At 37.8% G+C, this 27838-nt stretch overlaps 5 protein-coding genes across 15 annotated transcripts; 1 reads left to right on the forward strand and 4 right to left on the reverse strand.

Moving 5' to 3' along the window:
* The first annotated feature begins 383 nt into the window (after positions 1-383).
* On the forward strand, positions 384-6224 carry popdc2 (popeye domain containing 2). 2 transcript variants are annotated; one of them, XM_027164580.2, is made up of 4 exons: positions 384-2285; positions 3547-3655; positions 3803-4369; positions 5216-5349. In XM_027164580.2, the coding sequence occupies exons 1-3, from the start codon at positions 1798-1800 to the stop codon at positions 4319-4321; spliced, it is 1116 nt and encodes a 371-aa protein (XP_027020381.1). In that variant the 5' UTR covers positions 384-1797; the 3' UTR covers positions 4322-4369; positions 5216-5349. The 2 variants fall into 2 exon arrangements, with proteins under 2 accessions (XP_027020381.1, XP_027020382.1); XM_027164581.2 differs by having other exon boundaries at positions 390-2285; positions 3803-4229; positions 5216-6224.
* On the reverse strand, positions 4668-12106 carry pla1a (phospholipase A1 member A). 6 transcript variants are annotated; one of them, XR_007140871.1, is made up of 13 exons: positions 11959-12097; positions 11594-11816; positions 10869-11109; positions 10617-10794; positions 10388-10496; positions 9631-9732; positions 9360-9452; positions 8924-9109; positions 7133-7222; positions 6844-6952; positions 6477-6632; positions 6226-6388; positions 4889-5027 (listed from the first exon to the last, which is right to left on the reverse strand). XR_007140871.1 is itself a non-coding variant. In XM_027164575.2 (13 exons), the coding sequence occupies exons 3-13, from the start codon at positions 11652-11654 to the stop codon at positions 6307-6309; spliced, it is 1407 nt and encodes a 468-aa protein (XP_027020376.1). In that variant the 5' UTR covers positions 11655-11677; positions 11766-11816; positions 11959-12097; the 3' UTR covers positions 5702-6306. The 6 variants fall into 6 exon arrangements, 5 of the variants coding, with proteins under 5 accessions (XP_027020378.1, XP_047671079.1, XP_027020376.1 ...); XM_027164575.2 differs by lacking the exon at positions 4889-5027 and having other exon boundaries at positions 5702-6388; positions 11594-11677; positions 11766-11816; XM_027164576.2 differs by lacking the exon at positions 4889-5027 and having other exon boundaries at positions 5702-6388; positions 8924-9091.
* A 201-nt stretch (positions 12107-12307) lies between these two features.
* hsd3b1 (hydroxy-delta-5-steroid dehydrogenase, 3 beta- and steroid delta-isomerase 1) lies at positions 12308-15637 on the reverse strand. Its single transcript, XM_027164578.2, has 3 exons — positions 15387-15637; positions 14952-15116; positions 12308-13523 (listed from the first exon to the last, which is right to left on the reverse strand). The coding sequence occupies exons 1-3, from the start codon at positions 15535-15537 to the stop codon at positions 12715-12717; spliced, it is 1125 nt and encodes a 374-aa protein (XP_027020379.2). The 5' UTR covers positions 15538-15637; the 3' UTR covers positions 12308-12714.
* A 1964-nt stretch (positions 15638-17601) lies between these two features.
* si:rp71-68n21.9 (kelch-like protein 9) lies at positions 17602-23102 on the reverse strand. 2 transcript variants are annotated; one of them, XM_047815110.1, is made up of 8 exons: positions 22952-23102; positions 22536-22651; positions 21189-21477; positions 20933-21065; positions 20650-20846; positions 19704-20547; positions 18712-18825; positions 17602-18204 (listed from the first exon to the last, which is right to left on the reverse strand). In XM_047815110.1, the coding sequence occupies exons 2-8, from the start codon at positions 22538-22540 to the stop codon at positions 17708-17710; spliced, it is 2079 nt and encodes a 692-aa protein (XP_047671066.1). In that variant the 5' UTR covers positions 22541-22651; positions 22952-23102; the 3' UTR covers positions 17602-17707. The 2 variants fall into 2 exon arrangements, with proteins under 2 accessions (XP_047671066.1, XP_027020426.1); XM_027164625.2 differs by having other exon boundaries at positions 21189-21483.
* A 545-nt stretch (positions 23103-23647) lies between these two features.
* On the reverse strand, positions 23648-27221 carry hao2 (hydroxyacid oxidase 2 (long chain)). 4 transcript variants are annotated; one of them, XM_027164626.2, is made up of 9 exons: positions 27076-27221; positions 26194-26263; positions 25938-26078; positions 25631-25782; positions 25130-25413; positions 24754-24993; positions 24455-24613; positions 24238-24307; positions 23648-24140 (listed from the first exon to the last, which is right to left on the reverse strand). In XM_027164626.2, exons 3-9 carry the CDS (start codon positions 26075-26077, stop codon positions 24085-24087), a joined length of 1101 nt encoding a protein of 366 aa, XP_027020427.1. In that variant the 5' UTR covers position 26078; positions 26194-26263; positions 27076-27221; the 3' UTR covers positions 23648-24084. The 4 variants fall into 4 exon arrangements, with proteins under 4 accessions (XP_027020427.1, XP_027020429.1, XP_027020428.1 ...); XM_027164628.2 differs by having other exon boundaries at positions 24754-24972; positions 27076-27219; XM_027164627.2 differs by lacking the exon at positions 26194-26263 and having other exon boundaries at positions 27076-27212.
* Positions 27222-27838: the final 617 nt, after the last annotated feature.

Raw genomic sequence — 27838 nt, forward strand, 5'->3', positions numbered from 1 at the left:
CTGTTGCCAGCTTTGAAGGAGAGGGTCCATAAAGCCCTGGGCCTGAATTGATAAAGAATTTATTTATACAATTCTTATCTGAACCTATTTTTATGACAAGTATAATCAGGAGTGTTTGAGATGTAAAACTAGAACTTAACTTTAACTTAAATGGAGTCCTTGCATTTTATTATTATTATTATTATTATTATTATTATTATTATTATTATTATTATTATTATTATTATTATTATTATTATTATTGATATTAAGAATGATAATGACAATAATGGTAATGTTGATGAACAACTGATTTATTATATTATCTATAATTAGATTATATTTATATATAAATCATTTATTATTCTAACAAAATTTCAGAAACAATGAATTAATTTTTTTTATAATAATGATTACTACTTCTACCGTTATGCATTTTTTATTCTTCTTTAATCTAGACACATGATAAGGAAAAGTTGGCTTTGTTGGGTTTACACACTTTACAAATATGTGAAAAGATTCATGACTGCCATAAAAGTTTAGCTGAGCAGCTGCATGAACTCTCTCTCCTGGCTCTGTATATCACAGTTAGCTACAGTATATGAGCCGCTTATGTGTCCTCACATTCTTCCTGGCTCAGTGCCTTGTATGGATGAGAGAATCTTCTACTCTGAAGTGCAACATTCGCTGTTTATCAGCTTCTGCCACAGGAGGGAAGAACAACTCTGTCAAAAGCAACTCTGTTAGAAGAAGATGGTATTTGAGGAGGAAAGTGTAAAAAGAAAGACAGTAATTATTATTCCGTATTGCGGACAGATTTCAGAATATTTATTACATAGTAAGTATTTAAATATTCAGATCTAACTTAAACACAGTGTACACTGGCCAAAGTGCTGTACATAAAATTATTAAAAAAATAACAAACAAGAATTATGTCAAGAAATCTAAAACAAAACATTGAATTGAATGTTTGTGTGTGTACACCAGAATGCAATATACAACACTATGAAGACTTCTGCGTGTTTAAATGTCATGAAATAGTAGTAAACTATTCCTGGCCTCTGCACCCCTATTGGGAGGCATAATGGTACAACCCTCTTATAGTGGCTCTTGGACCAAGATATGTAGAACTGTGACTAGAGATTGTCAAACAAGGGACAACAATGTAACATGACCTCTGTACTTCTACCCAGAATCTCCAGCATTAACTTAAGCAAAACCAGGAAACATCTCGGCTAAGATGAGATTTCTGCCAATTATGTGCGGGACAAATGACAAGCCTGTGTAACTCTCTTTGCAACTCTGTGAAATCTTTTGCTTTTCTCACTTGTTATCGTTCGTCATCTCAATCTCTCTGCCGTGGTGTGTTATGTTAAGTAGCTGGTCTGCTTTCTGTCTTTGACTCTTTCCTCCTTGGATTTCAATTCCAAACATGGTTATCCATCTAGGGGTGTCTCACTTCCCACCCCAGCCCATTCCTTTCCTGCTTTGTGTTTCCAGCAGTGCTCACTCTGCTGTAGAGAGAGTAGAGACACAGGGAGACGAGACATAGCAGGTGATATAGTGGAAATTAAAGACAGAGTGGGAGCATGAGAGATGAAGAGGCTCACAGAATGAAAGAAGCTACATTCCATAGGTTTTTTTTTTATTATCATGGGCTAAGTGAATTAGGAAGTAACTAATATTTAGTAACTTTATATTGGATATTCGCTGTGAACTATTTGGCTTCACTAAGAAAAGGAAAATTTATGACAAATCAAGAAAGTAAACGATCCTACTGGAAACCTGAAGAAATCTCTTTCACGTGGAGAATAGAACATGAGCAACATTAGCTTTGATACAATAATCTATGGTCATTCACTATGTACAGAATGGACCAACAGTACAGAGGGTGCCATCTACCATCTGGGAAACACCATCCTCATTTTGGGGTACATGGGTGGCAGTGGAACCTATGGAACTTTATATATCTTTAGTTTCCTGGCTCCTGCTTTCCTGTGCTTGGCGTTGTGGGGCTGGCTGTCAGTGTGTGGCCTCGATGTCTTTCTCTGGAACATTCTGCTGATGCTGCAGTGTCTAGCCCAGGTGTGCCACCTGATTTTTCGGCTGATGCGGGATGGTCTGGCCAATGAGGAGCTTTCTGCCCTCTACTCTGCAGTCTATCTACCACTGGACGTACCTGTGCAGGTGTTCAAAGAGATCACTGCGGCCTGTGAGAACAAGGTGCTCGCTCTCAAGGCCGAAGACACTTATGCGGTAGAGGGAAAAACGCCTATTGACCAGCTCTCCTTTCTGCTCTCTGGAAGGTTAGTAAGAATGTTCAAGATTAGTGTTTTATAATGGGCATGTTGATTCATGGCTTTTATTTGTTAAAGTTTTATAGAAAGTCCTTTATTTACAAGTCATGTGTATGACACACACAACTTTACTCATTTATGTTAAAAATGTGGTAATTGTTGCAGGTATTTTCCAAAACATAGCTGAAAAAGTAAAATGCTGTTTCAGTGGATAATCCAGTAGGTTTATCTTTTGCTATTCTCTTTTCTGAAATTAATTATTTTGTATATAACTACATATATATAAAGATATATATAGTATAAATTTATAAATTTATAAATTTATATTTATAAATATATACTCTTTATACAATCAATCAATCAATCAATCAATCAATCAACCAACCAACCAACCAAGTAATAAGGTCCAAGTTCTAACTTCACCAGTAGGAAGTTTTATTAAGTGTTTTTTTGTGTGCGTGTGTGTGTTTTGGAAGAAACACAGTAATTGTGTTCAGTTTCATTTATTTATTTATTTATTTATTTATTTATTTATTTATTTATTTATTTATTTATTTATTTATTATTCAATTAAAAAACAATTAATCCTACAAAGCAAACAGGCAAAGATATGTAATAATCGCTCAGCTGTCCAATACATATATATAAATGCACCTATTACTTTACTTGAAATAAATGATTTATAATATAATAATCAAGATCTGCATAATGTTATTTATATGTTATGCTTTGAAAAAAAAAGATATATTTCAATAAAAGGTTCCTGTGAGTGCATGTAGTATCATATTTTATATATGTATAATTATTTATATACTTATGATAGAGATGTTGATTGATATTTGACTGCAATTCAAACATTTATTTCTAATCAGGAATGAGTTTCATTTTAAAGATAGATTTAAGACTTAAGTGAAATTGATCAGTTAACTTATTTTACATTTGATATTTGACTTTATGCAGTTTCAGGGAAAAGGGACCATGTCTTGATCTTAATTTTCTTAACAAAATTCTTTTTTTTTTTGTAAAGAGGATTAACGTAAATGCATGTAAGTCAATGGTATATATGTTGGGCAAAATTACTATGTTTATGATTTGTAAGCATACACATTTTATAAGACGAAATGTCTAAGAATATGCTATGTTTTGCTAATAAGTGAAATAAGACTTTGGTCTTGATTTGATTCGAGTGGCTTAACATTTCTTTAATACTGTAATACTTTAATTCTTTAATACTTTAACACCCATTGTTCTGTTTTTCTACCATTTATAGAATTCGTGTGTCTTTAGAAGGTCAGTTCCTTCATTATATATTCCCTCTCCAGTTCCTGGATTCTCCAGAATGGGAATCCCTCAGACCAACAGAGGAGGGAAACTTCCAGGTGCCCTAACAAATGCTTTTAGAGTCTCTCTAATATAGTGCAATACAATTTCATCTTTGCTGTAGAATAAACTATATCTTAAATATCTTCTTCACATCCAACATTTAAGTGATAACCTCTGAACATTCGTCTCTTCCCCATCCTCAGGTGACACTGACAGCAGAGACGGATTGCCACTACATCTCCTGGCGCCGCAGACGTCTTTATCTCCTTCTAGCTAAAGATCGCTACATTGCCCGTCTGTTCTCAGTCATGCTTGGCAATGACATTGCAGATAAACTGTACTCTCTAAATGACAAACTCTTTGCCAAGAGCGGCGTACACCTTGACATCCGTCTGCCCAGCCTCTACCACGTTCTTGCCCCAACGCCACAAAGTAGTGACGGAGGAAGTGCCAGTTCCCCACCCAGGGGAAGCCAAGGGAATCAGATATTTGTGCCAATAGACCCATCTCCAAGCAATCAGCATGTAGGTGCAGCAAACTCTCAACAAGGACAGGGGAAGGAGTCTCTTCTCAAAGGTCAGCCTTCCCAGCGACACTCTTCCTGGGCCACGGATCCTGAGATGCCCTCGGGTGAGGACTCAACCAGCCTAGTCCTCGAGGACTTTGCTGATATGATAGGCTCTCTTGTGGACTATGGGAGTGAAAGGGATTATTTGAAATAGAAAGTAGGTTGCTGAAGCTAACACACTGGGCCACTTCTTAAGTGACATGTAAGTACACACAAATAGGTTAGGACTGGTAATGCGGGGAAAAGTGTGTCTGCTGTGTTTTGAAGTGGCACTGTTGCACTCATTTGGCATCAAGCACTTGACTAACATCAGAGAATGCAGAAGAGGAATGTGCTTTGCAGTGAATTTGCAATTAACATCTAACTCTTCTATGAGTGTAATTGTATGCATGAAAATATAAAAAAAAACCTTATTCTGTGTTGAAAAACAGAACTAAAATTGTGCAGTAAATCACTGTTTCTTGTGCATGTGATTTAACTTGTATCTGTGTGTTTGTGTCCACATGGACTGATGTGAGTGAAAGAGAAGGCTTTGGGTTCTTTCCTTGCCTTACAAATAACACATACAATACAGTACACATTTTTAATAGATGCGGAAAATGCAAATTTAATTACTGATTATATTAGATCATTCTGCATATTTGTTTGTTTAAAGGCTGGAAGGTCATGAGAAATCCAGTGATCCAAATCTGTAGACTTCATTAATCCTCTTGCTTCTTTTGAAATTCATGCTTGCACCAGCTGTGGGTGATATTGCGTTTCATGGGGGGAGGAAAGGTTAGTATTGGATGGCATGCAGGACAGCTGATGGGAAGAGATGGGCTTTACTGTCATTGAAATGCTGACCTTGTACACAAGGCCTGTGGAGGAATGAGAGATATGGGTTAGGCTATGTGGACAGATAGGCTACACCACACTTTAGAGAGTGACTTGTAGTGATTCAGACAGATTCAAAACAATTACTATCAAAGGACTTCTATAATGGTATAGATATATTGCTATACGATTGCAAATGACCACTTGTTGATTTTCTTCATAAATTTGACAGAAGGTGATACTCCTGGAAGGTTTCGATATCAAAGAGGACGTGCTCCACTGGCTCCCACGGATACCCCAAGGCTCTAAAAATAATCTAATCCATAAACAAAGCCAAGAGTGGAACCAGAGCCTCAGCAAGTTCCCTACACGCTTCTCATTTCCTCTGCTGTTGTAGCTTATGTTCCTATAGTACAGAAACTTACTGTAAATTGGACAAAGAGGTTTGAAAGAAATTATCTGTGCTAGTAATACAGTACCGATTCCTTCCACTGGCCTTGATCAACAAAGCTAAATGTAACTTTGGCTATTATTGTTAATGTTTTTGCTTTAATGTTGTTATTAAGCCTGTGGTAGTGAGTATTTTTGTAGATCTGATTGTAAGTAAAACGTCCTCTTCACTTTTCACTTCATTTCCTAACGTCACACTGCGTTCTTGCTTTGTGTGTGTGTGTGTGTGTTTTTAAAACACAGGATAAAAATGAGTACAGGGAAAACATTCAACCAGCATTTACTATTTTATGTGATTCTTTAGTTCACCATAAGGAATCAATACATTTCCATGGGGCCAAATCATCCTTAATAAAACCTCGGTGAAAAGTCATCGCATGCTTGATATTGATTTCAGACTTTAATTTGCCTGCAGTAGAAATTACCGAATGTTGTCCATACATTTGTCTGATAACAGATACAGATAATCTATACATTAAATAATACCCAGACTGCCAAGCTACTGTATATCACAAATGTCAAACATATCGGTTAAGCTCATAATACATGTGACATGTCAACAGGAAGAATTTACATTGTAACAGTTACATCATTATTTGATATTCGGAGAAAAGAAATCATCTGACAACTCCAGTAATTGACCTTTGTTAAAAGACATTAGAATTGCTCTGAAATATCTGAATATCTGAATAATGTTACTGAATAAAGCACATGTAAATGGTAGTTTTTTACACTATACATGCAGATTTGCTTTTAATGGAACACTTCTATAATAAATGCTGTTGTCTTTACATATGCGGTTCTTCTGTGTGTCTGTACGATGCATCTTCCTATTTTGTCCGTCGTGTGGCTCTTCCTCTCTCCCACTATTGTTCAGCACACCTGGATTAAATCATGTGACCATGGTGTCCTCCTACTGATCATTATGTTCTCCACACACAATGTGTCTGTTCTCCTAAATAAAATACAAAAAAGACTTTGAGCGCTTAACATCTTTGTTAAATACAAAAAAGACTTTGAGCGCTTAACATCTTTGTTTTTACCTCATTTTAGGCATTGTGGAGACACAAACGTATTCAAAGTGGATGTTCCCTTGTCTGTATAATAATGCTCCAGTATTCTTCAGATGGATGGACTCGATCTTGCATAGAGGCTCTGGATACCCTATTACTTTTTTATAAATGGTTTTGTCTTTATTTCTGGAATATGTATACAGAAGAATAAATTTCGTTATTTTTGTCCAAACAGTAACACACTTTTCACACAAGTGCTCCACCTTTGTGTGTTTTTCCAGACATTACTCACATAATCACATGAAAATATATGATCACATGTGAAATGGATGTGGTTGTTTCCATAAGTGCTTTACTGGTAATCATAATGGAGAAGATGTAAAGAGGTTATACACACAGATAGAGTTTCTGCTCTGTCTTGATGTCTTGCATGGAGACCAGTGTGAGCACCACCACTGCAGTCTTTTCCAGCTGGGACACTTTTAGCTCAATCATTATGTGATGGACTATGAATAATGACAAACACACAGGAACATAACACGATGTGTTGCTTTTCACACTTGTATGTTCATTAGTTCAAATCCATGGAAAACTAACAAATAACCACTCTCTAATCTGTGTGGACATACAGCTTACTGTTTCTCAGCTGATACACGATGTTAAGTATATAAGAAAAACAAACCAACCACAAAAGGGAACTTCAGATGTAGTCAGGAGATAGACCTTTCCATGTATGGGTAATGGGGATGCTGTTATCCCACTGTTCTTCAGCAAGCCTAAGGAACAAACACACAGATGAATAGGATGAGAGTTTGAACTGAGTTTACTTACCAGTCTTTAAAAAATGTAACAACTCCTTTTGACAAATAGCAATTTTCATCAATATATGATATTGATTTATAACCTTTAACTTATATAACACTTAATTCTACTATGTGCTATTACAATTCTGTTTACCAGACCCATACACTTGAGATCATAGCAATAATGATTTAGATAGATTTAAGCACATAAAATAAACTTGATTAATTTGCCTAAACATTTACAGCATTGGGCAGACACCCTAATACAGAGCAACTTACATTTATACAAATGGGGCTCTTGCTCAAAAGCTTGGTGGTCCTGGGATTCAAACATACAACCTTCTAAGCACTTATCCAACTCCTTTACCACTGAGCTACCTTTGCCCTATTAACTCATACATCCTTCATGACAACTGGCCTAAACCTAGATTCCATATGACACAAAGTGGTTTCATCAGACTGAACTTGTGCAACATGTGGAAGGCATGCCTCATCACAAGACACCATGCACTTTCACACTCATTCACAACTAGGAACAATTTTAGAATAAATCCACCTATAAGCATGAGAAAGCCATGTGGACACAAAGAACTTTCTACATGGAGAAAACACTCCACTGACTTGCAACAAGTTATGCAAACTTGACATCAAATAACAACTAATTTAGATTAAAGAAAGAAAATACATGTCACTAGGTGTTCAGTCATGTTTATGAGGGTGGCATGTTTTCCTATAAACACTAACCTTATATAAAATATATAAATATATACACATACAGGTGCTGGTCATATAAATAGAAAATCATTAAAAAGTTCATTCAAAAAGTGAAACTTGTATATTATATTCCTTCATTACACACAGACTGATATATTTCAAATGTTTATTTCTTTTAATTTTGATGATTATAACTGACAACTAAGGAAAATCCCAAATTCAGTATCTCAGAAAATTAGAATATTACTTAAGACCTATACAAAGAAAGGCTTTTTAGAAATCTGGGCCAACTGACAAGTATGAACAGGAATGGCATGGAGTCGATCAGTCTGTGGCACTGCTCAGGTGTAAGCCTAGGTTGCTCTGATAGTGGCCTTCAGCTCTTCTGCATTGTTGGGTCTAGCATATCACATCTTCCTCTTCACAATATCCCATAGATTTTCTATGGGGTTAAGGTCAGGCGAGTTTGCTGGCCAATTAAGAACAGGGATACCATGGTCCTTAAACAGGCACTGGTAGCTTTGGCACTGTGTGCAGGTGCCAAGTCCTGTTGAAAAATGAAATCTGCATCTCCATAAAGTTGGTCAGCAGCAGGAAGCATGAAGTGCTCTAAAACTTGGCTGCGTTGGCCTTGGCCCTCAGAAAACACAGTGGACCAACACCAGCAATCAACTTTTTGTGGATATTCTAATTACATGTCCAGCACCAGCATTATATGACCTCTCTCTCTCTCTCTCTCTCTCTCTCTCTCTCTCTCTCTCTCTCTCTCTCTCTCTCTCTCTCTCACACACACACACACACACACACACACACACACACACACACACACACACACACACACACACACACACACACACACACACACACACACACACACAGAAACAGATATATATATCTTTAGAAACAGACTGCAAAGATTGTCTACCATAACAAATGCAGTTATCAGAAGTCTTATTTTACCTATCTGTGGGCAGATGTTGTTAAAAACGCCATCACAGCTGGTACACTGGCCTGCCAGGAAAGCCTCATAACTGGAGCAAGGGAAGCCAGTGAGCGCACAGAAGCCATTTAGTGCACTCATGTACACATGCAGCGCCCTCATATGGTCACAGATTACATAGCCATAGACTGGAAAATAAATAAAAACTGACAACAAACCTTTATTGTTAAAAGCAATTATTTGTAAGGTTTAAATTAATTACTCAAGAAACTTTTATGATTCCTTAAAGGACCAACCTAGTTTTACTAATATAAACACAAACGGCACGTTGTGGCTGCAGAGATTGTTTATCAAGGATTTTTAAATTTCCTGTTGCAATTGAATCAGTCTAGGGATTTGTTGAAATTTGTCCACATACTGTACATGAAATAGCCACATACTTGATTGTCCACATACTTGATGTAAAACTTGACTGTACACATCCAGTTTGGTCCAGCCCACCATTGACAAAGAAATCCACATGCCCAACAGGAATAGATATTCCAAATTCTGTCAAATATAATTGAAATAAGTAAAACATGATAGAGTTAATGGAGAGTAGAATTGGTATCATGAAATACAGCAGGGTCTCTGTGTAAGCAGTTCAGCAGAAAAGAGGAGAATTGGCTATTACTATCCTCTCTTCACAGCAGGCTTTAAGTTATGTGGGGTTTTGTTAGATTCTTACTGTCAGAGTCAGTGTGTATAGCCTCCACAAACATGGCATCTGAGGGATCCAGGCGGTCAAATGGGTCAGCATTTTTAAACATGGGCCCTGCTGGGTCGAGACCTGTGTAAACAGAAACCATGAAAGTGAAAGTTTATATAGATGAGAAGTGTTAGGTGTTGTGAAAGAATTACAAAAGCTTGAGGGTTGCGTAAGTTTAACTGATTTTTCTGAAAGATGTAAAAGTCTACGATGGAAAAAAAATCTACGATGCTAATCTATAATATGATCATTGTTTTTTCTTTAAAAATAACAAATAGCACTATTCACAGCAACAAGGCTGACATTTCCATTATGTTTTAAAGACTGACATGTTTAAGGAATCAATTTGTTCAGATGATTTTCTCAAACAAGCATGTACAACCCATTATTCAGAGATAGACATCTTGATTTTGCTTGATTTGTAGTCTGGTTTCTCCAGTCAAGTGAAGTGAGTTTCGTCATTCCTTTGAATAAAGCTTGTATGCGTTGGAACAAAATGTCATTTCTCGAGGCCACACAAGGCCACATGCACATGCAACAGTTTGAGACATATGCAGAATAATAAATACACAGAACAATGAATACATAGGACACATAGCTAAACTACACATAGGATAAACTATTGTGTAGTTTAGCTACAATATTGGAAACAAAAGTTCCATAATAAAAAGTGTCTGATGCAGGTGTGAATTATCATGTATTAACATATTATTCATTATTTACAGTAGTTCCTCACCTGTAATTCGTCCCAGTTTGCCTTTGAACAGAGTTCCTACGAATCCTGCTACATGAGCTCCCAGGCTTATGCCAATGAGATGGAATAATTCCAGATTGACGCCACTGGTCTGCATCAGCAGCACAAAAGAGCACTGTTATCTATCTCAGATGACACACACAGATGATTGTTTATCCCTTCTTGCAAGTGCTTGAAGAAATAAAATGTTTTACTAATATAACACACTTACCGAAAGCTGATTTATAAGAATTGATATCTGTACAGCCACCTCTTTGTAATTATCCACAACGTTGTTGTAGGCATAAGAGGCTCCAAGAAGCCAGTCTACCACCAAGATGTTTGCATCCTCCTTCTCTAACAAAGCCTGGGCTAAGCCACTAACCCAGGAGGGCTTCCTGCCAAGAACTCTAAAAGAGATGGCAGTGTACTGAACAGAGAAATATAACATTATCATGAACTATTATCAGATTGCTTTTCCTACCTATATCCATGAATAATGACTTTAGTGGGAAGGGTACTGGTAAAGTGTACAGTATGGTTCTGTGTGTGGTTGAGACAGTCCTGGGTGAAAAGACTAGCACAGTCTGCATTCCTTCGTGTTAGGAGTAGGTACTGGACGTATACACCTTTCATATTTCTGTATTTTTCATATGTTGTGTTGTTGAAGTCTGCACAGTTTTCCATGGATTCTTCTACATTAACAATTTTATCCTGAGTGTTACCTGAAAATATGTTCAAAGAATAAATAGGCTACAGACAAGAGTATGTACAGTACAGAGACTGTTGAGCAAGTAACAGTATCAAATATATATTGTATTGTATTATATTGTATTATAAATCATTTCGATTACTCTGCTTGAAATTACATACATTTCTAATTTGTTTTTACTGAATAAATGACTATTGAATAAAAAGCTTTCACATGAATAAACAATAAAATAATCCAGGAGTTAAACCCACTTTAATATGTATATACATGAAATGTAATGTGAAATATATCATATAATATCATATAGCTGACACTGTGTTGGTTCAGTACATGGATTTATTATTAAAGAACAGGGAGACAAACTGAATGTTTTTCTTTTTTAAGCTATTCCCTGAACAGCTAATTAATAATATACTGAGATCAAATTCAAGCAGTTCCAATGTGCTTTCAAAATTTAAGTTGCATCTCTTGAGAACTTATAAAGGCAAGAAACTTACCAACCACTGATGTGAAGAGAGACAGAAGAGTGCAGATGACGTTTACCCATTTCCAAGTCATTTTTCCACAGAATAAAGCTCTGCCTGAAGGATGTGCCACTCAGAGTCTTTACACTGATTTCTCATGCATTGTATGTCACGTAAGGATTTCTCTTATTATATCCAGACAAACCTGATCTGGTCTCTGATCTGTCCTCCTTATTCTGTAGCCAGGAATGCAAGCCTTCATAAAAAAAAATTATGAAAAAAAATCTTTGAAAAAATTCAAACAAACATCAGATTTAGTAAGATGAAGGTAAATTCTCCCCTTTAAACCTGTGTAGATAATCTACAGCAATAATTTGGTTTATGTGGGATTAACTCACACTATCCACTTGTGAATCAAAGGCAGCCAAAGTTGCAGCTGTTGAAGAAACCGCAAACAAAAGTAAAGTGAAACAAAAGTCTTGTGTTCATTGTGCTGCAGCTGGCTGTGAATAATGACGTCACAGCTTAAATGTTTGTTTGTGTTGTGCTGCTGGACTCTGCCCTTCGGCACTGGTCACTCTGGATATCTGAGAGATATTTTAGAGTCGGAATAAAGAGTTGTAAGACAATGCATCAGACACTTGATTCATATCTTCTTATCTTGCTGTTGACACTGTAAATCATTCAAAATAAAACAGACTGATTTGTGTAGATATACTCAAAATAATAAAGTACATAGACAGGAAATACAGTGTCTCAATGTTGATCCTTTATTGATTGGATTTTTACATTGATTATACAGTATATTTCAAATAAAAGCAAGTCATTCAAATAAAGCATTCTTTACATATAATACACAGTCCACATTCTGAATCAGTATTAAATCATAGTCTAAAAAATATTGAAACAAAACAAAAACACCAAACATGTGTAGCCTTGTGGAGCTTCATTTAAGGTTTCTTGATATGACCTGAATAATTTTCTGTGATTATTCATGTTCATTAATGACAATGACAATTCATCTTTTTAAACCCATACATTTAAATCTAAAAAGATTTCATTTTAATGCACAGTTGCCTGAGAGATTTAACTATTTTAAGCAGTCACATTCGATTAAAAATTTAGCAAAACAAAAAGTACACTATTGTGGGTTTTTATTTCATATTGATTTGTTGTCTTTCTCTGGGCAAGACTGATGCCAGCCAATCGGTTGTCTGTTTGCGTGCCTCTTCCCAGTTATAACGAGGAGTGTATCCCAGATCTCGGTGGGCCTTTTGATAAGAGAAGGTGAAAGGTGTGTTTAGCATGATCAAAAGCTGCCTATTCAGTGGTGGGGTAAAGCTTAGAAAGGGACGGAGCAAGACTTTGACCACCTCCATGAGAAAGCAGATGAGGTACAGAATAGGGAAGGGCAAGGTGGGTTTATCCTGTATACCAAAGCCAAGTGATACCAGAACAGCGTGGTTGAAGTCAGAATAGCTGACAGGTGGAGTGTCATCTGAGATGTAGTAAAAATTCCCACCAACCACTACTCTCTTTTTTGGATCCCTCAGAGCTCGCGCGGCCTGCAGATGTGCAAGAGTCACATTTCCAACGTATACAGGATTGACTTTAGCTTCACGTCGCGAAGTCCTCAGTAACACGTCACCATTCCGAATTCCGTCCCTCATGTGGCCTAAAGTAAACCTGCAGCCCTCACCATACATATACATCGGCCTGAGAACACAGGTAGCCAGTCGGCCTCCATTTTGTAGCATTGCACCCTGGGCGTTAAGGCAAAGCTGTTCAGCTTCCTTCTTGGTCTGGCTGTAGGGAAACTTTAAGTAAGCGTTGTACACTGTGTCCTCATTACCATTGATGATAGGGTCACCACGATGATTTGGACCAGCAACCTCAATGCTACTGGTGTATATGAAGGAAGCAACATTCTCCTGTATACATGCCTCTAGAAGCAATTTGGTACCTAGAACAAAAGAAAGTCTATTTAATCTCTTAAAGCTCTGTTACCTCTGTAATAAGAGGGGGAAGTACAATAATACTATCTGTATCAATTTCTGTATATGCTTCTCTATGCTTGATTTAAACCTGAAAGTTTGTTTCCTGTTTTTTGTTCCATTTGTAAAGTTTCATTCTAAATATGAACCCAACCTCACAAACACCAAGAAAAGTAGACCTTGATGCCACTGCCATCAACAAATCTAGTCTTTCTTATGTCTGAAATGCCCTAAAAATATAATTTTAACAAGAAGAAAGCTACTGATGAAGGATTTCAGACATGTGATCTTGCTGTGACCTTATATAAATCCTACAAACATTCAATTACCTATTCCTAAGATAGTGGCAAATATGACAGACTGATACACACACAGAAAACTCAAAAACATAATGGCTTTAATGCTCTGACGTTTGCTCAATGCCAGCTACTCCACTCAAATTCATTATTGCTCACTAAGATAAGATAAGATATAAGATATACCTTTATTCGTCCCACAATGGGGAAATTTCTCTGTTACAGCAGCAAAAATATATAAAAAGAATAAAGAAATAAGATAATATACAGTATATGCAAAAATAAAAAGTGGTTACACTGAAGACATGTTACATAGGTAATATTGCACATTTTTCAAAATTTCTGTTATTGCACATGTTTAAAATACTTTGTTATTGTTATTATTGCAGTGAAACAGTAATAACAGTGTGTATTATGGTGACTGGTTCACTGGGAGCAGCTTTGACTGTAAAGTCTAATAGCAGCAGGGAGAAAGGACCGACAGGATCGCTCCTTCAGACACTTAGGATGTAACTGTCGGTCACTGAAGGAGCTGCTCAGAGATGAAACCGTTTCATACAGGGGGTGAGAGTCCTATTGAATTGTTGATAGAACTGAAGTTAAGCAAAGGAGATAGAAAAAGCAAGTGCAAGGACACACACTAGAGATCTACATGGGACTGTTTTTAAGTCTGCCCATACTTTTTTTTTTCTAACCCGTCTGCAAGTTCCCAAAATCTCAACTACTGTGACCAGAACCCTTAGTTACTAAGAATGTATGATGAACTGCTCAACATGCATGATCATTAAGTATTGAATCATTCATTTTTACTAATAGTCTGGTAAGGATCATAGTGGTTTAGGTTTTGGGAATAGTACCATTCTGAATAATGTATTTGTGTGTCCTTGCACTGGCTTTCGCTACCATCTGTGCTTAACTTTAGTTCTATTAACAGCTCAATAGGATTCAAACATCAGTCAGTAGAATTCATGATGGGGTTTGAGATTTGTTGGTGGTATAAAATGATTATAATCTGATCTCCTTATATTATTGTTCATATTAAACCTAAGAATAAATATAGGCTAAAGAAAACACATGGCAGCTCAACAAAGAACCCCTCACCTTTCACGTTTACCCCATACAGTTCACTGTAGTTAATAGATCCTGTGACATCGATGAGAGAGGCAGTGTGGAAAATAACGGATGCTCCTTTACACACTTTCCTTAGCAGCTCACTGTCCCTGATGTCGCCTTCGAACGTACTCAGTTTTGTCTCACCCTGGCAATCTAATAAACACAACAATTACACATGTTACAAAATATTGTTAAACATTCTGCTGTTTGTTCTCTCAAGATTTTTCCCAGAGCTAAAAAGTAAATCACATTTAATGTGATTTATCTTGTAAATCTATTTTTATTGAACAATGCTATGCAACTGTCATACTGTAACTACATAATGGTAAATAACAAACAAAGAAACAGCAAAAACAAAAACACACAAAATGGGTTTGTCGTTGAATTAGAGAGAAAAGCTAAAAAGTCAGGTTTGACATTTACCTTCTAGTGACTGAATGAGCTCAGGTCGAATACATCTGTCTAACAGTCGTATCTCTGCAAGATTCTCCTCCTCCAGTAGTAGCTTAATTAGCTTACCCCCAAGAAAGCCACACGCTCCTGTTACCACACACACATCTCCGGTAAAAGACATGATTGCAGTTTCTGCTGCCTAGAGTGTTTCAGAGACGATGAGAAAAGGAAAGTACTGCTTAGACACTCAGGCATGAGAAGGAAATGCTGATGTCTGAAGTTGCACAGAGTGATGAGAAGGGAGGCATGTTTTAAAGAGTCTGCCAAGGACAAATCCAATGCCACTTTAGAGATTAGAATCCTTTGAGAAAAGCAGTCTGAGAGGACTAAACTCTCAAGGTTATAATTGTCAGAGGAGTGCCATTTTTCAAAGTCAGTTTGAAGGATCTATGTCTTATTTTAAATACAGTCTGACAATGAAAAAAAAAACACAAGACACAAAAACAGCTTCAAAGCATCTTAACATTGATTGCACACATCTCTGGAACACTACTGGATTGATGAACACCATTCTGACAAAAGGTTATTCCCTCGATTGTTGTATTCATGATGGTGAGTGCATGGTGCCCTGCGATGAACGGGCATCCCCTTCACTCTGGATGAATTCCCACCTCACACCCAGTGTTTTAATAAAAGAAATGCAATTGGACACATTTTGCCAGGGTTGAGGTTTGATTCCTACCTCTACCCAGAATCAGTTGGCTAAGAAATGGCATGTGTAAATCAACTTGAGCTAAATCTGAACCATAAATATTAAATGTGTTAGTGGTAGCTCAAGTGGCTAAGACTCTGCACACCTGTTCCTTATGTCTAATTGTCATTTGTATTTAGCCATGGCGCGTTGCCTATGGCGCAGCAGAATCTTGTGTCGTCTCTTGTTGCGTCTTGTCTTTGTGCCTGTTTTGTTTCTTTTAGTTAATAAACCAGTTTATTTTTACACTATCCTGCATTTACTGTTTTTATCCCTGCAACCCTGACACCCACGAGTGCTGTATCATGGCTGACCCTGTGCTCTGACCCAAATTTCCAAATTTGGGCTATGTGAAATAAAGAATTTGTATATGTTACAAAAATGAAGACTTCTTCTTCAATTAAATGCACAATAAAGTCTTCATTTTTGGTTAGATCAGATTATTGTATTTAACCTCTGCTTTACTTTAACACACATTTTTATTTAAATGCAAAGACTGTGGGAAATGGTTTTAAAAGTCCAATCATTGCACCTTTAAAAAACAGAAAATAATCTGACCAATAGGATACAGGATGTAAAGCTCTGTTATCTTTTCAGATTTTGTTGTTTAGTGATTCTTGAAGTGTTTAAGTTTTTATCAGATATAACAGTGTGTCTAGGATGTTTTTCTCAGACCTATAGGGTTGGGGTTTGCTGTGTGTGGTGTCTGCATGTTCTCTCTCTGTTTCTGTGGTGTCCTCCAGGTGTGCTGGTTTCCTCCTCACATGCTGTAGGCTGTAAATTATCTGTAGTGTGCGAATGGTGTGTGAGTGTGTTTGTGCCATGTAGTTTGTACCAATGAGATAGATGCCATGTCTCTGGGGACCCTTTGTCAGATACAGAAAGTACTACAGTAAACAGATAGGTGGATAAATGAAGTTATTTATTTCATAAACATTTACTGAAATGTAGTTCAGAAAGAGATTGTATAAAAAGCAGGTATTGCTTTGTTAATGCACGCAAAGAGTAAAAAGAGCAACATACAGTATAGTAATATCCACAATGCACACAAACAATATTTACAGCTTTCAATTTTGTTCCTCATGACTCATTGTCCATATTGTGAAAAGAATATTTTATATACAGTTTATAGTAGTATAGTAAAAAAAAATCCTCCATAACACTCTTCACTCAAATTTAATTCAAATATATACACAATCTTGTTGGTATGATTCAGACCATCTGTTCCTCAGGTCTTAGTAATTTGAAGGGGGAATTCTTGTTTTTTATACAGAGTAGTCTTGTCCAATTCTAAATAACACTCTTCATTCAAAAAAACAAACAAAACAAAGTATATCTATCTATCTATCTATCTATCTATCTATCTATCTATCTGTCTATCTGTCTGTCTGTCTGTCTGTCTGTCTGTCTGTCTGTCTGTCTAACTGTGTGTATATATATATATATATATATATATATATATATATAGATATATATATATAGATATAGAAACACACACACACACACACACACACACACACACACACACACACACACACACACACACACACTTTGTTTTTGGTATGATTCAGACCAGACACTATGTAAAACTGTCTGTTACTCAGCTCTTAGTAGTTTGAAGGGGACATTCCTGTAACTGTGCTTCATCTACAGACCCGCTTGGACGATGTACAGTCATGGTACAAGCTCGTATACCTCCTAAAGGCTCCAACACATTAAACACCCTCTCCCACTCATCTGTTTCAGGGTCATAACACTGCACAATGTCGACCATGCAACGGCTGTTCCAAGAGTAGCCTCCTACCACATAAATTTTGCCTTTAAACACGGCCACACCAACATCGCTCTGACCTCGGGGCATCGGAGCCACCACTGTCCATTGGTCATTTTCCGGAGTGTAGAATTCACAACTGAGGACATCATCGTAGTCATTTGTTCCTCGGAAGTGATTTCCACCCATAACATAGAGTCGGTCTCCTACTGTGCACATGCAGTGGAGTCCACGGAGTTCCATCATGTCTGCGCGACGACTCCACGTGTTTGTGTTGGGGTCATAACAAGACAACTCTTTCTGGAAAGCATCTCTCGTTATTCCCCCTAATGAAGGAAAATAAACACAGAAATGGTACATTTCTTTATTACAGTGTTGACATTGTGTATTGATATTTTACTTATTCACAGGTCTGTTGAGCCACTGCAAGTTTGTAACAACTGTCAGCAGGAAGGATGTGGTCTGGTGTGCAAATTGAGTGACCTCACCCAGTTATCACAACCCCCCCCCGCCCACTCAGGCTTAGAGACTTGTCAGAACTCACCCGCATTTGAATAAAGGTCAGTATTTAAGGAAATAAACTACCAACAAACATATTCATGTGAAATTAAAGGTTTATAATTCTCCTTCTTGGAAAATTCTTGGAAGCTAGAAGTTGCATGAAGTTGGTGTAAAGAAAGTTGTATGAAAAAAACAAAATACACTTTATTAGCCTAAATTAGTTTAACAATGAACTCTCTATAGCTTCTTGCCATTGAATGATGACATGATTGTTATTTTTTAACCAGTCAATATTAACTAATTAGTTATCTTTTTAAAATACTGGTACTTACCCGACACATACATTAGTCCTCCATGTACTGTACCAGCGTGACCGTAATGAGGCTCACTCATGGGTGCAACAAAGGTCCACTCATTCTTGTTTAGGTTATAACACTCCACTGTGCCTGTGGGAAAGATTTGAGTAGAAATTTATAAAATTTTAGAATTCCCAAGACATTTGTTTTAGTAGAAAATTATGTGATCTTTATGATCATTCAGTTACTCATATTAACAAATACACTATATGACTAAAAGTATGCAGACACCAGACCATCACACGTAAGTGTGCCCACTCCAAAACCATTAATATGGAGTTGCTATAGCAGCTTTTTCTGCTTTGCATTACATTTACAAGCTGCCCTTATCTAGAGTGAATTACTGTTTTAGCTCAACTGAGAATCTGAGAATTAAGGGCCCAGCTGTGGCAGCTTGGTGGAACTGGGATTTGAACTCACAACCTTCTGATCAATAGGCCAATGCCTTAACCACTAAGCTACCACATTCCTCTGTTAGCTTTTCTGGACATCATTGTTGGATTTTGAGTTCATTTAGCCACCAAACTCCATCTCATCCCAGGTCAGTCAAGGTGTTCAGTGGGGTTGAGGTCAGGGCTCAGTCCACTTAAGTTCTTTCTGAACAACCTTGGCAAACCATGTTTTCTATCGCTTGTGCACAAAGACACTGTAATGATGGTATATGCTACATTTACATTCTAGACAGTTTTTTTTTTTATTTTGGGGAAGAACCATATGGGTGTGATGTTCATGTGTCCAAAAACATTTGGTTATATAGTGTATTATTTACTAATTACTATATTTTATTCTGTAACTGTGTTTAAAATAATAGAAAAGTATATGTATTTCTGAGAATGAGGGCTAATGAATGGTAAGCGTTTATGGATTTCATTAATATTACACTAAAAGGTAGACTGAAGTTTATGCATGTTTGAAAGCATTTAACACTAGAACTAGGGATTTATTTTATCTAACTCTTTGAAACATACCAATCTCCCCAGTGGCGTTTCTACCCCCAGCAGCGTAGATCTTCCCCTTCAGGGCACTCAAATGGAAGAAAGTCCGTTTCTCATTCAGGGAGGCCACCTGCAGCCAGCGGTCGAATCGAGGGTCGTACCTGTATACACTGTCTACTGCTGTCTTACCCTTTGTGTCATAAGTACTCTGCCCTCCTACAATATAAAGGAAGCCCCCTAAAAGAGCCACACCATGCTGGTAACGTGGGACTTCCATTGGCTGTAGGCTTCTCCAGATGCCACCTTCTTCCTCATCATACAGCCTAAGCTCTCTGCTCACCACCAGCTGTTGTCTCATCACGCCACCAAGAGCCAGAAGGTGTGTTGTGTCTGAGCGGATGCGAGTCCTCTCTGTCTGGAGTAATGGCTGAAGGAATGGCAGCATCTGGTAGTTGCTAGCCTCCAACAGAAGGTTCACGCAAGCTGTGTCCGAACGCATGAATGGCTCCTTGCCTTCCTTTTCCTCATCATTTGCCTCATCAATCTGGTCCTCCTGAGATATCTGCAGGAGTTCAGCTGGGCTCATCAGGGGGAAGCGAATGTGGCGCATCAAGCAGTAGGCTGCAGGCCGGCGTTCACTGGGATTATGAGCTAGCCAAGCACGGGCAGTGCGATAGAGCGCCATTTCTGAGAGTCCTTTTAGTGAATCACTTGATATGGCATGTGCTATGCTGGCCTCAGAAAGCTCCAGAAAACGACCAGTCTCCACTAGGGCTGAGAAGTTCTCACAGACAAAGTTGTGTAAGTGGGTCTGGACATCCTCCAGGAGGAGATCGTTAGCAATACGCTCAACTTCTGTGCAGTTTTCGATGGTGACCTGCCAAATGAAAAAAGTGTTTCCTTTAAACAATACAATACATGCTTGTGACTTTGATCCAGGAAATAAAAATAAAAAAAACTCTACAAGATGGCCACATACCTCACTGCTAAGTAACTGATTGCAAAAGTTAAGTACTGGAATCACTTGCAAGAAACTAGCAGCTTCCAGTGTGTCCTGTAGGGTGCCTAAGTTCAGACTTAGCTGAGAGGTATAAATAAACTCAATAATCTTCTTTAGCCCTGTGGTGCTCACTCCATGTAGTTTAATTTCAGTCAGCTCCTGTTCTTTCATTCCACCTGCAAGATTTTGTTAGAATATTACAAATCTGTGTCATTTATGTAAATGCTAATAACATCTTTTATATCTTTTATTCAGGATTCACCTGTGAACATGGCCTTGAAGTAGTCACTGGCTGAAGCCATGATCACTCGGTGTACTGGAAAGCTTTCAGTGCTATCACCAGGCACCAGAGTGACATCACACAAGGTATTATCGCAGCGAAAATGATCTAGACCCTGACAAAACATTGCACTTTTGATGAGAAAAGCTTGTGGGCATATTGTTCTATTCTAAACTAATAAAATACAGCAACAACAAGATACCCCTCCTTTGTTTTATACTTTTATAGTATTCTTTACCTTAAGTATGGCATTTCCATGCTCCGTGCTACTGAACACCTGTATTTGAGGTTTGGGACGAATGGTAGGCTTTAAGCTGGCATCGGGGGGCTTTGGAGAGACCACTTGCTGTTTGGGTGCAGGCTCTAAAGGTTTTGTAGCCACCTCTGGAGGTTTTGGAGCAGGATCAGGTTGTCTGGGAGGGGCGGCAGGTGGAGGCCTTTCTGCTTGAGGTGGATTCCTTGATGATTCTCTCTGACTTCTGCTGCCTATGCGAGACAGTTTTCGGTGCAGTTTTCCCTCTTCTCCACTGTTGCTGAAAGATAGCAGTTTGAGTTAATGGAAGCTGAACCATTTTGAATTGATTAATTCCTGCACTGGAAACCATTCACACAACCAATTTATGTGGTCGAACAGATCTTATATGACAGGTATGACGCAATAAGTAATTGTCAAGGGTTTCATGAGCTGAGTATTATGTGTCTTACTGAAAACACAACACAATGGTATGCACTTGCTACATTTGACTGTGACTGAGAACCTTTTCTTTAAGACCTATAAAAAACAGACTATATGCTTGTACCTAATACTCAACAGGAGTTGTGTTAATATTATAATTCAAATATTTCTACAGAAATCTCTCAAAAAGTATATGTTAATATGTTTCTATGAAAACAAAATATATTACACATCCTCAATCTTATCCTTGCTTAAAAGTAGAAAACAAAAAGCAGACGTTGCTTGAATTATGGTTTCCAAACCAATGACCAAAATCTGGGGGGAAAATGTCAAATTAGCAGGTCCAAAGGACAGCTACGGTGGCTCAAAAGAAGTTTCTTTAAAACATATAAGTCCAGATGCAATACATGTAACCCTGCTTAACATCTGTCACTGCACTGGCTAAACACATCTGCCAAATATGTAACTGCATCATAGCATATAGTGATTTAAAACATTTTCCAAATCCCAATCTACAAGCATGCACAGCACCTATACACATACAAGCAAAGATACTAGCAAGAACCAATTAGACACTGCACTGGTATTCTACATGGTCTAGGTTTATGCATACTCAATATAGTATATCTTAGCAATATCTAAATATCTCTAAGTGTACAACAGCTACAGTGAACAGTTTCAAATGAATTATGTTGTATTTCTCTATCTAAGCAATCATATCTAAGAATCTAAGCAGTTGCTTTGAGCAGCTACCATTTGTATATAGATGCTGATCTGGATGAAAACATTGTGTTTGCAATGCGCTCAATAAAACGCCATTAATTTATGCCAATTCTTTCAAAGCTTTCTGTCAAAATAGCTCACATGATGTTTTATGATTAAAATAAAATGAACAAGAACAAATCTTACCCCATGCTTGTGATGTTAAAGTAATTCACTCGCTTCACACACTATTCGTGACAGGCAAAAAGCGTTTAAATGTCGTTCTGGGATCACACTGAAAACAAGTTCACAGAGCTGAGTGTCTAAAAAGGAAGTGAAACGAGGTTAGTAAGACCTTGTGTGCACCCTAAATGAAAAAACCCCACCAGAACAGGTGTGATGTGGCAAGAGACGCATCAAGTAGATGTCCAAAATCTTCACATTACTGTCATTTAGTTATTCTTAAATGTGCAATTCCCTTTTTACAGCTCATAATTAAATGCCCCCCATATATGTACATCATACAACAAAATGTTTACATAGAAAAAGGATTAAATAAGTTCATTATATCAGAGCATTTCCTTAAACAATATCAGAAAAGGGTATCCTAAACAGGAACTTACCAAACACTGATACATTCTATGAAGTTTCAAGGTCTTGAACAGAACTATGCATCTCAATGCTACTGCTATGAGCTGTATACCACAAGCCACTTGACTTCCTGTGTCACTTCTCTTTTCTTAGTTTTGTCTGTCTGTTAGTCTCTAACATACACCCGTTTGTTCTTCCTTTTTAAAAAAAAAAAAAATATTGTATTTATTAATCAAGAGGCCACTTATGGCATTTTTTATACAGGCATTAAAAGTCAAATCCATACACAGGGGTGAAGCAGGAAGATCTAGCATGTTGGGGTTTATATTTGTATGTGTGTGTGTGTGTGTATCTGTGTATTTATACCTCCACTCCATATGTCTCTTAACTTCTAGCAGTGTTTCCTCATTCTTTGATCTCTTGCCTTTAGTGCTGAAGTGAATCTTATTTTAACAGAGTTTCAGACCACACCAGAGTTTAGAGTTTACTTTAAATAACTGTGTAAGAAGAATGTTGTCAAGCACCACATTTATATGAGCTATAACATTGCTCATAATACCATCATAAATTTGACAGGCTAAAAGTACACAGTGTCTATGTATTGGTTTTATGTTATGCTATGATAAATAATAACTTTAATCCTTTACATTATCACTTATTGTATATTTAATCCTTAAAAGAGACATCCTCAAGACAAGACATTAAATCATCAAAAAAATATTAAATCATTGACTTGCTCTGCAATAAGTTTATTATGCATTTAGTGTTAATTATATGCTGCAGGTGTTCAATTTATGGCAATTAATGAGGAATACTGCATAACCCCGTGTCACATTATTTCATCCTTTGTTGTGAAGACATTCCAAAAACCCATTTTTTTGTCACCAGACCTTTCTGTCTGCTCCTGATACACCGAACAACTGGATGTTAGTGTATCATTAAACTGTGCCACAAACATGCCATATAACCCAACTTCACTTATCAAATCTTTATGATCTCTTGTTACCAATCCATATCTATTTTCACGTCATGCATAAAGAGCAAGTACAATTATTGTGGGCTAGCTAACATGCCTCCATTAATGTACAAACACATCAAATGCCTCTTCAATCATATTCAATTATTGAAGCTTATTTTGATCTTCTCCTTCTTTCCTTTTATTTGTTCAGAGTTTAGAAAACTGAATAAGGTTCCTGTTGATCTCAGCCACATTTCTGCATCCTGAAAAATGAAGACAAGAATAATGTGATGAGGAACACGTAATGTGATTTGTAGTCATCCATCATTGGGTACACGATGAGATATACTGTAGAAGTACCAGATAAGGCCATGGATAGACGAAACTCTTCACTTAGAATTTGCAGAACTTCCTTCACACCCTCTTCTCCCTGAAACAGATACATACAGCATTAGCGTATGACTGGATAACTCCAACACACACACAAACACACACACACACACACACACACACACACACACACACACACACACACGCACACACGCACACACGCACACACGCACACACACACAGTTACCTTGTAAGCAAGGCCCCAGATTGCAGGTCTTCCAATAAACACACACTTAGCTCCCAGAGCCAAGGCCTTCAGTACGTCACAGCCTGTGCGAATCCCTCCATCCATGTACACCTCGACCCGGCCTTGCACTGTGTCCACTATCTCAGACAAACAGTCAATCTGTTTGTAGGAGGAGGGGACAAGGACAGAGGGAAGAAAGGGAAAGAGAGCTGGTTAGAGTAAAGTATCTTTAGTATAGTATCTTGTAAAGTACATGATATTTATGCTACGAAACCACTAAAACTAGTGCTGCTTCTCACTGTGGCTGGTCCCCCGTCCAGCTGTCGGCCTCCATGGTTGGAAACGATGATACCTTGGACACCATGCTCCACAGCCAGCTCTGCATCCTCTTTAGTCAGGATACCTTTAATGATAATGGGCAGGCGGGTGAGAGACTGCAGCCAGTGTATGTCTTTCCAGCTTATAGATGGATCCAACGTGTTGGACGGAACACCGTACTCTTCAAGTTCTGCAGTGTCCTGTATGAGGAAGCATTCAGGCTTAACAATAAACATAACACACACACAAGAACATCAAAACCACAACAAAAATATAAATGAACAAAAATTAACATACACTGAAAACATTTTAACAAAGTGTGAGAAAAGTAGCTCAGGGATGTATACATATATGTACCTGAAACATGCCATCAAAGTTCTTCACTTTCAGGTGAGGGGGGAGCTTAAACTGATTGCGAATGTCATCCCTACGTTTACCAGTGTATGGCACGTCGACTGTGAGTACCAAGGCCTTGTAACCGAGTGCCTCCACTCTGTGCACGAGCTGCTCCGATAGTTTGCGGTCACGGTACACATAGAGCTGGAACCAGCGGAAGCCATTTGGAGCGGCTGCACAAATCTCCTCCACAGAGCATGTGGAGTAAGTGCTGGTAATATAACAGGTGTTCACAGCTTCCGTGGCTGAAAAAGCAGAAAAAAAAAAGGATGAAGATAGCAAAATATTGCATCAACTAAAAAAAGGCACACTATGCCAATGTAGTGTTGGCTGTTCTTATGAATTAGGAAAAAAATCTGTTTAATCACTATCTATCAGGTTACAGTGTGAAGATTGTAATACATTTTATAGTACCCAGTGTTTGGGAGTTTACCCAAGAATGTCTGTATTTTTAACTCTTACCTCTGGCAGTTGCTAGCTCTCCCTCATGCCAGGCCAGACAGTGAAAAGCAGTGGGTGCAATACCGACAGGAAAGCTGATCTCTGTGCCCAAAATGGTAGTTCGTATGTCACTCATTGACACGTCCCGCAAGATCCGAGGCCTTAAACGGATCCTGAAAATTTTGTACAAGGATTTAGTAATTTTAGTATTATTTATTTCAGAACTGATTTTATTCATTTGTTTACTTAGCCAGTTATTTAGTAATCATCAAGACATATTAATAGTGTGTAATTTGTGAACACACATCCAGAGAAAGGGATGAAAAACCTTTTGTAGGCCTGGAGATTGTCATCCCTGGTGCAGCACTCATCTGCTCCAGCTGCATAATAATCCCAGGTAGGTTTGGAGAGATGCTGTTTGGCATACTCCTCAAAATCATTCAGACACACTTTAGCCATAGTGTTCATCCTGACACAAAATAGAGCAAACATATATTTGTTCACCTAAATCAAACATGTTTGTGGAAAAGATTTTAAGGGTGTCAATGATCAAGCAATTGTTATGGTTTAACATTTCGCAATACCGTCAGTTTGTCCATCCATTCATTTTTTGTACTGCTTATCCTATATAGGGTCACAGGGTCAACCTGGAGCCTATCCCAGGAAACACAATTCAGAAAACAAACTGAACAGAGTGCCAAACATCTCAGGTTCACGCACCCATTACAGAACACTTTGGAAACAGCAATCAAACTCAGCACACCGAGTTTCAAGCCCCCAATCTCTGAGGTGTGATGCAAACATGCTAACCACTAAGCCATCGTGTCTTTCTACCACGTTCTAACCTACATTAATTTCTTTCCACATATGGCTAAAAATGTCTGATTATTAAAACATACTACACATTTCAACATGTACTAAGGACTGTGAATATGGTAGCCTAGTGGTTAAGGTGCTGGACTGCTGATCGGAAGGTCATGAGTTTGAATCCCAGGTCCCTCAATCTGCCACTGTTGGGCCCCTGAGCAAGGCCCTTAAACCTCAATTGCATAAATTGAAATAAAATTGTGAGTCACTCTGGATAAGGGTGTCTGCTAAATGTAAATAAATTGCTCTTAAATATATTTATGAGGGCTGAAGATGTAGTAAATAGAGGAGCGTATCCTTAGAAAGACGCACAGAAGCAGTTCCCAATATTGACCACTAGATGGCGCACAGAGAGCGTATTACATAAGAACTCAGCTTTTATTTTAAAACCACGAATGAAAAGCAGTCATCTGTAGAATAAAGCATTACTAAAACATCACCCGTTTCTATACGAACTACTACTAACCAGAAAAGAGTACTGAACACTTAACAAGTAAACAAAAACATTAGTAGGCATAATGGTCACTTTAGTAAAACTAGATACGATTTAATCTGATTAATGTTACGTATAAGTAATGGCATAACTGCTGAACACCTACGCTGATGAAAAACACCCTGAAAGAGTCAAGAACTTATAGAGCAACAAAGGCTCAGTTCAGCTGTAACACCAAGCAAAACAACTAGGACTGTAAACATTGCTCTGCACAGTTAGTTCCGGTCCGCAGATTTTGATTGGTCAAACGGCGTACAGTGTAGAATAACGACACTGTGACGTTTCACTCAATGTATCCATCCGCCCGTCTGTGTTCACCATACTGTGTTGTTATCCAGCAGAGATGGGGGACTCGAGTCATATGACTTGACTCGAGTCAGACTTAAGTCGCAAATTTGAGACTTGAGACTTGCTTGACAAATATTAAAAAAAGACTCGACTTGACTTTGACTTGACATTGAGACTTACTTGTGACTTGCACATGTGTGTCTTACACCAAACAAAACCACATAAAGGTTGGTATTTAATATAAAAAAGGAAATATTCTCAACACCCAGGTTTTACTAGCACTTTCTTTTCACTTCATTATACTGGTTATACTGGTTCTTAGTTCGATTCCCACGTCCACCGTGCTGCCACTGTTGGGCCCCTGAGCAAGGCCCTTAATCAGGCAAGCAATTACACAATTTGTTTATTTGTTTACTTTTTGAGCTGTTTACGATTTATTATCACCTAAGCGTCATGAAATTGAAATTTAAGCATAAACAAAAACTAATGTTCTCTCTATGTAAATGCTCAGAAGTCATCATGTACAGTATGGTCAATTCTCAATATAAATAAAGTGCAAAATTTCCATATGTGAGTGGGCT

The sequence above is a fragment of the Tachysurus fulvidraco genome, chromosome 6 (genome assembly GCF_022655615.1).
Source record: "Tachysurus fulvidraco isolate hzauxx_2018 chromosome 6, HZAU_PFXX_2.0, whole genome shotgun sequence".
Classification (NCBI taxonomy): Eukaryota; Metazoa; Chordata; class Actinopteri; order Siluriformes; family Bagridae; genus Tachysurus; species Tachysurus fulvidraco.

What these genes read in the sequence shown, in the direction of transcription:
- popdc2 (XM_027164580.2), top strand. Translation starts at nt 1,798, where the DNA reads ATGAGCAACATTAGCTTTGATACAATAATCTATGGTCATTCACTATGT. An exon ending in TCCTTTCTGCTCTCTGGAAG is followed by an intron (nt 2,286 to 3,546) that starts GTTAGTAAGAAT and finishes TACCATTTATAG; the next exon opens with AATTCGTGTGTCTTTAGAAG. An exon ending in CAGAGGAGGGAAACTTCCAG is followed by an intron (nt 3,656 to 3,802) that starts GTGCCCTAACAA and finishes CCCCATCCTCAG; the next exon opens with GTGACACTGACAGCAGAGAC.
- pla1a (XM_027164575.2), bottom strand. Translation starts at nt 11,654, where the DNA reads ATGACTTGGAAATGGGTAAACGTCATCTGCACTCTTCTGTCTCTCTTC. An exon ending in GTCATTATTCATGGATATAG is followed by an intron (nt 10,795 to 10,868) that starts GTAGGAAAAGCA and finishes CATCTCTTTTAG; the next exon opens with AGTTCTTGGCAGGAAGCCCT. An exon ending in TTCTTATAAATCAGCTTTCG is followed by an intron (nt 10,497 to 10,616) that starts GTAAGTGTGTTA and finishes CTGCTGATGCAG; the next exon opens with ACCAGTGGCGTCAATCTGGA.
- hsd3b1 (XM_027164578.2), bottom strand. Translation starts at nt 15,537, where the DNA reads ATGTCTTTTACCGGAGATGTGTGTGTGGTAACAGGAGCGTGTGGCTTT. An exon ending in GCTCATTCAGTCACTAGAAG is followed by an intron (nt 15,117 to 15,386) that starts GTAAATGTCAAA and finishes TGTGTTTATTAG; the next exon opens with ATTGCCAGGGTGAGACAAAA. An exon ending in GTATGGGGTAAACGTGAAAG is followed by an intron (nt 13,524 to 14,951) that starts GTGAGGGGTTCT and finishes CTTTTGTTCTAG; the next exon opens with GTACCAAATTGCTTCTAGAG.
- si:rp71-68n21.9 (XM_027164625.2), bottom strand. An exon ending in ATGGAAATGCCATACTTAAG is followed by an intron (nt 21,066 to 21,188) that starts GTAAAGAATACT and finishes ATGTTTTGTCAG; the next exon opens with GGTCTAGATCATTTTCGCTG. An exon ending in ATCAGTTACTTAGCAGTGAG is followed by an intron (nt 20,548 to 20,649) that starts GTATGTGGCCAT and finishes TTCATTTGGCAG; the next exon opens with GTCACCATCGAAAACTGCAC.
- hao2 (XM_027164626.2), bottom strand. Translation starts at nt 26,077, where the DNA reads ATGAACACTATGGCTAAAGTGTGTCTGAATGATTTTGAGGAGTATGCC. An exon ending in ACTTTGATGGCATGTTTCAG is followed by an intron (nt 24,994 to 25,129) that starts GTACATATATGT and finishes TTTATTGTTAAG; the next exon opens with CCTGAATGCTTCCTCATACA. An exon ending in TCTATCCATGGCCTTATCTG is followed by an intron (nt 24,141 to 24,237) that starts GTACTTCTACAG and finishes TTCATTTTTCAG; the next exon opens with GATGCAGAAATGTGGCTGAG.